General features: G+C 61.4%; 1 protein-coding gene across 1 annotated transcript; it reads right to left on the minus strand.

Annotated features, from left to right (window-relative positions):
• Positions 1-1,443: 1,443 nt before the first annotated feature.
• Positions 1,444-6,109, minus strand: Lhx5 (LIM homeobox 5). The gene is made up of 4 exons (XM_015505145.1): positions 5,440-6,109; positions 3,273-3,496; positions 2,406-2,683; positions 1,444-1,692 (listed from the first exon to the last, which is right to left on the minus strand). Exons 1-4 carry the CDS (start codon positions 5,610-5,612, stop codon positions 1,444-1,446), a joined length of 924 nt encoding a protein of 307 aa, XP_015360631.1. The 5' UTR covers positions 5,613-6,109.
• Between the last annotated feature and the right edge of the window lie 244 nt (positions 6,110-6,353).

Raw genomic sequence — 6,353 nt, forward strand, 5'->3', positions numbered from 1 at the left:
GCCTCGCTGGGGGCTGGGGAGTCCGGTCCCCCGCTTCATTCCGGGATAAGAGGGGCCCCGGTGTCCTGCCCCCCACCCCCAGCAGGCGCGCAGGGAGAGGAGGCGGCGGGATTGGTGCGGGGCGCCCCGGTTCTCCGGTAAACTTTGGTTAATTACTCAGGCGGGGAAAAATTCCGGGTCAGTACCGCCTCCCGCACCTCCCCGCTCCCGCCCGAGGTTTTGTGCAGGTGCAACGAGTGGGTGAGTGGAGACCCCGGAGAACACACCCACAATCTGGACTGTCCAGGGCTGGGCAGCGGGGGCTCCCTAATACGTGCCCCGGAGGCCGGTCACCGGGTTCTCTTACCTCCCTCCTGGAGGCCTGGCTCCTGCCTTCCCTCCCTTCCCTGCTTTGTCCCTGGATCTAGTTTTTAAAGGGCAGTTGCCTTTCTCAAACTGGGTTACTATCCCAGAGCAGGCCCGCAGCGGAGTCCTGCAGAGGTGTGCAGGCTCTCAGATTAGGCGCTCCCCTAGCTCCGTGAGCTGAGGCTCATGAATAAGGAGAAGAAGGAGTTTTCTCTACCCCCACCCCCCAACAGCGCTGCTAGTCCCCTGAGCAAAGGACTCAGTGTGCGGGAGATGAGGTGGGAGTGGGCAGTTGGGATGGGTCAGCAAGCCCTTGTGAGGGGAAGGAGGTGGGGGAGAGGAGGAGGGGAGGAGAAGAAAGGGCGAGACCAAGTGGGGCGCCCACCCCAGGCTGAGACTGGTAATGCTGAATTTTGGAATTTTCCCTCGGCAATTGGGGTCTCAATCTCTCCAGACCTAAAGATGGGAAAGTGGACATCAAGCGGCCCCCAATCCAGATGAATCCCTGCCTGTCTGGGACTGGAACGAGGGCCCAGAGCAACTGCTGGCTTGTGGGCTAACAGGGCCAGATTCACGGGCCACGGGCCCCTCCCCCAGCAAAACAGGAACTACTGCACTGCAAGCCGGGAGGACGCGGCCCAGGGAGGAGGAGGCCGGAGGGACTCTGAGCACTATCTCAAGCAGGGTTCCAGCTTCTGCCAAGTACACCAGGCACCTGGGCAAGGGCAGCCGGAGGGCTGTATGTTCCCGGGGCGCAGGTTCTTGTGGATTTGCCACTGACCGCATTATACTGAGGCCCAGGGAGGGTGGGGGTCTCTGGGTCTCTTTCTGGGTGTGTCTCGGTGACAGTGTGTGGGGAGTTGAGTGTACCTGTTGTGCAGGGTTCTGTGTAACCCTCCCTCTACTACCACATCCCGGCAGTCTCTGAATGAAAGCAAGCGCGGGCCCACGTGTCCTGGGGTGGTAGGTGAGGACAAGTGTCATGCTCTCCCGTGTGGTTATCTGTATATCACTGTGCCTGCTTTTGTCCAGGAGGTATCTGTGGATAAGGGTGCCCGAGTTGCTGTCTGTCTGTCCAGGGGTGTCCTTGATCGTGTGTCAATGAGAGGGAGCCAGGGGTGTACCCAGGTGCCCAACAGTGCGGCTGGGGGTGGAGCCGTACTTCCCCGCGCGCCCCTTACCTCCATAGTAGGTGTACGGGGTGGACCCCAACATCTCGGACTCGTCCAAGCGGCCCCCCAGCGGACGCATGCGCCGTGGACTCCGGAAGAAGGCGTGTCTCCGGGCGCCCAGCGCGCTCAGCTGTTTCATCCGGCGTTCTTTGGACCGTCGGTTCTGAAACCACACCTAGGAAGGAATTTGGGGCTGTGAGCCCGGGGTCAGGGGTGCCCTCGCTCCTCCCCCTGCCCGGGCTGCCCCTGCTGGAGCCCAGCGCCTTTTGCGCGCCACGACTCCCTTGAGGCGGGGGCCCGGTCGGATTAGGCCGGTAGGGGTGGAGAAGGGCCTCGGCGAACCAGCCAAGGGTGAAGGATTTCGCGGACCCGTGGGGCGACTCATAAAGACTTGGGCTTCCCGGTCCTCCGCTCGCCCGCGGCCTGACGGCTTTATAAAGGCCTCCCGCCCGGCAAGCTCTCGCCTCGGCTCCGGAGCCAGCCGGGCTCTGGCCGTTTGTCTGTCTGCCAGCGCATCAGTTGGGGCCGGGCATAGCTTTTCTTCGCTGGGAAGATAGGAGGGTGGGAGGGAAGGAGGGGGGTCCTGGACCCCAAAGAGGCTTAAAACCTTCGCTGAACAGGGTGGGGAGCGGAATTCAGAGAGGCAAAGTGGCCAGGTCCACTGTGACATCTTCAGGAGGACAGCGGGGCGGGACTGACTCTTTTGGCTCCAAGTTCCCCACCTCGGGCGGTGCCCAGCTGTCCCCGACCTCGGGTGCGCTGTCTGTCCCTAGATCAGAACCCTGCACGTTTCTTAGACGAGGAGGCTGGGTGGAGGCTTCTTTCGAAGAGACTCCCGGCCCCGCGCCCCAGTACCGATGGAGAGGAGTGACCCGACCCCGGCCGCACCTGGATGACACGCATGTTGAGGCCAGTCTCCTGAGCCAGCTGCTCGCGGATGTGGCGTGTGGGCTTGGGCGTGGCGGCGAAGGCGGCCTTGAGCGTCTCCAGCTGTTTGGCTTTGATGGTGGTGCGCGGGCCGCGCCGCTTGGTGCCCGAGTTCTGCTCCTCGTTCTCGTTGTTGGCCGTCTCTTTGTCCGACGAGGTCGAGTTGTCCGTCTCCTTGGGGTCGTCCTGCAGGGGGTCCTGGAGGTCCGGGGACAAACTGCGGTCCGTACAGGATGACACTGCGGGCGGACGGATTGGGAAGGGGGTCAGCGGTGGTCAGCGGCCGGTTCCATCCGGACCAGGCTACCGCCGGCCGGCCCGGGGTTCCCTCCCGAACCTGCGACGCCCTCCCCCCGGGACCCGGCGCCCGCCCACTCTCTCCAGGCGGGGCTGGGCCTTTGAAACCGCCCTTCTCAATCTCAGCCCATCTCAGCTGGGGTCCGGGTACAGAGGGCACGCTCTCTAGAAAACCCACCTTCTTGGAGAGGGGACAGAGCAGTGTGCAGCCCCCCTTCCACCTCCTTTCCTTTCCGCCCTTCCTCCAAATCCCAGAGAATGTCCTCCCAATGCATCTAGAAATTGCCAGGATCCCAAATGACTGAGAGTGAATTGTGCAGTTTCAAATTTGAGGGAGGAGAACTTGGAAAAGGCTCCTGAATTGGAGGAGGGTGCACCCAGCTTCCCTGCAGGACAGGCTCCGAATGTCCTGTCTTCCCCGGTCTTTAATAACCCTCTCCCGACCCTAGAACGGCTCAGCGGGTGAGTTAGGATGATGAGCTCTGAGCCCAGTACAGACCCGGGAACCGGGAAAGGCAGAGGCCTCCATACCCGAGTTGAGGCTGCCCTCCTTGAGGCTGGAGGAGCTCAGGTAGTCATCTTTGCACACAAACTTGTTCTCGTCGATGACGTAGAGCTCTTCACCCGTGGACAGCTGCTTGTTGCACACCATGCAGGTGAAGCAGTTGAGGTGGAAGACTTTGCTCCGGGCTTTGCGCACCAGGTCGCTGGGGGAGATGCCCTGTGCGCATCCTGCACACTTTGTGCCGAAACGCCTGTGGGACACAAGGTGTCCGTCACATTCAGGTGGGCCTAGTGTCCAGTCCCCCTGATTCCTTCCCATTGCCACGGCTTTCCAAAGGCCTCTATTTCCACATCTGTGCAACAGAACCCCAATTCCGTCCTCCCTGTCTAGAGCAGGAGAAGTGGGACAAATGGCCTGGGCTGTTTTGGGGATGGGGACTGTCCTGTCTCTAGGGGGTTGATTCAGACTCTACTGGGCTGTGAAGCAGGGAGCAGTGGGTGCAGCCTGAAACCAAGTCACAGCTCAGAGCATCCCAAGATGCCTTCTTGTCCCCCACATCCCAGCCGGATCTGTTTGGGTTGCCCCGGGAGTCCATGCTCTCGAGGTCTGGAGGGGTTCAAAGCCCGGCAGGCTGGGTTGAGATCACATCTTTGCTTTGCCTCCTGGATCCTTTCTAGTCTTCTGAGGCCCAGGTAGGGCCAATCTGCCTGGCCAGCTGGCCCTAGCAGTGGGGGTGGGGAGCCCCTTTCCAGGGCTGGACTTGAGCAAGAAGGACGGAACCTTCTGCTAATTCCCAGCACAAACTGGGAGCCTTTCCTTTTTGAACCATGGAATCAGCCGGATCTAGCCGGGAGCTGTGGACAGCAGGGCCTAAGCGGGGTAGGGACTGAGTTTCAGCCCCACCCCCACCTCTGGCCCTGGCAGGGAGCAGGAGAATGTGACCAGAAAGCCATGCAGAATGCTGCAGGCCAGGACCTGGATTCCCTCTTTCCCTACTTCCAGAGCTAATTCCTTTTCTCCCTGGCTTTGCACTCCGGGAGAAAGAGGCCTCCCCCAGGACAGGTAGTGTAAGCTCTCAATGGGAGGGGTGAGGTGCAGGGTGTGTGTGTGGGGGGGAGGGCTCAGGACTCTGGGGACCCCACATCCACTCACACCCATGTCTCTAAACAGGGTGAATTTGGGTGACATTGATGTAGTGAGGGCATTAGAAGCCATAAGTCACTTTTGGCCTTATCCGGCAGCGTAATTGGCCATATGCACCTTATCAAAAATCATTAGGCGCTTTGCAAGCACCGCCACATTAGCAGCACGGGCCTCGGGGCCGGGGAGTTTACACGTGTAAAGGCGCGGCTGACATTTTCTCCTATTCAAATTCCCTGGTGCCGGGTGCTGGGGCCGGCAGGCTGCCTTTCTCTGTGGTGCTAATCACACCCCCCCCTTCCCTCAGCGCCTGGAATTTGCACTCACAAAGCTGGCTCTGGTGCCCAGTAGAAGCAGGCAGGCTAAGCTGCCCAAAACCCAGCCCTGCAGGATTCTAGGCTGCCCCTCAGCTTTCCCAACTGGGGAAACTGAGGCCCAGAGAAGTGAGCTGTCCTGGTCTGTGGGCCCCAAACAGATCGGGAGGTAGGTGCCACAGCCCCGGCTAGACTTCCAAGATCCCGGCTCCCATCCTCCATTTCGTTGGTGCTGTTCAACATGGGAGGCAATGTTTAAGGGGTTGGGGGAATGGAAGCGCAAATTCCTTCTGCCCGTAGCCAGGGCCGACCTTCCCGACCTTCCCGTGGAGCCGGGAAGTTTCTCTGTGTCCAGGAGGGCACCCTGTCTTGTGCATTCTGCTGAAGGGAGAAGCCTCCAGAGGCCCCTAACTCTGGGGAGAACCGTTCTCCCTCGAATGGGGCTTGACGCGTGTGTCCTGGGCTTGCAGCGTTGGGCAGGGGAAGGGACGGATGGAGAGCAAGTTTCTCAGTGGCTTCCTCCCCTGCCCTCTGCACCGACCCCCTGGAGGGGCAAGGCAGGCCGGGCAGCTGGCCGCGTCCTTCTTCCTCTGCCTGGGCTCGGCCCTTTCCGGGACCGAGGACAGTGAGCAGAGGGCCTTTGCTCCTCGCTACGCTCGTGAGCCCGGGAGGCTGGGATGGGCAACCTGGTCCCCCTTCCCCTGCGCCCTGGTGGAGCGCGGGCAGGGCGGGCTCTTACCTGAAGAAGTCATTTTTGCAGTAGAGCTTGCCCTCGCGCGAGAAGCACTTCTCCGAGAGGTTGGTTTTGCACTCGCAGCACTGAACACATTTGATGTGCCACGCGCGGTCCAGCACGTTCAGCAGAAAGCGGTCGAGGATGGGCCGCTCGCAACCGGCACAGTGCACCATCATAGCCCCGCGCCCTGGCGGCTCCGGCCGCCTCGCCGTCCCTAGGGGCCGCTGGCCCTTGGGCCTCCGGGCCCCGCGGCTGTTCTCTGCCTCTTGTCGCCGCCGCCGCCCGGCGAGTCCGGTCCGGACCTAGACTCAGCCAGTCAAGTCCTTGGACGATCTCTGGCCTGGCTCTGGGCTGCCCAGAGTGGGTTGGTGGGGGGCGGCGTTCACAACCTCATGTCCCAGTTGCGCGCGCCCCGGCGCCTGTTCCGGGCTCCCCCAGGTGTCTCCGGTGGCTGCTAGCCTCGGCACTGCCGGGCGGCTTTCCCCGGTGGCGAAGGCGCCGGCACTTTCCCCCACTTTCAAGCGGTCCCGATCCTCATCTTTGTCTGGCCGCCGCCTAATTCGCGCATCCTTATTCAGATTTGGTGACGTGGCACGGCACGTAGGGGGCCCAGCGGCCAATGGGCGCGCCGTGGCCATGGCAACCTCTTAAATTTATAGCATATCTAAATTGGCTACAGCGTTGCGGTCCGGACAGAGCAAAAAAAACAAGGCATCCGTATTGTTGAGTATTAGCTTCTACCTGGTTCGGAGGCTAAGTAAGTATTTACCTTCCAGTTTGGGGCTGGGGGAGGGGTGCGGGGCGCGCGACACGAACACGGACTTTTTCTTCCTCTCTCCTCGCCAATATTTGGGGGCCGGGGTTTCAAGGCCTAGTCAGGGAGGGGCCTCCCTTCCCGTTTTGCCATCCCTGGAACT

Source organism: Marmota marmota, unplaced genomic scaffold (assembly GCF_001458135.2).
Source record: "Marmota marmota marmota unplaced genomic scaffold, marMar, whole genome shotgun sequence".
In the NCBI taxonomy this organism is placed as follows: Eukaryota; Metazoa; Chordata; class Mammalia; order Rodentia; family Sciuridae; genus Marmota; species Marmota marmota.

Coding starts and splice junctions, on each gene's coding strand:
- Lhx5 (XM_015505145.1), bottom strand. CDS start 5,612: ATGATGGTGCACTGTGCCGGTTGCGAGCGGCCCATCCTCGACCGCTTT. Junction 3,497..5,439: donor TGCAAAAATGACTTCTTCAG/GTAAGAGCCCGC, acceptor TGTGTCCCACAG/GCGTTTCGGCACAAAGTGTG. Junction 2,684..3,272: donor GGAGGGCAGCCTCAACTCGG/GTATGGAGGCCT, acceptor GTCCGCCCGCAG/TGTCATCCTGTACGGACCGC.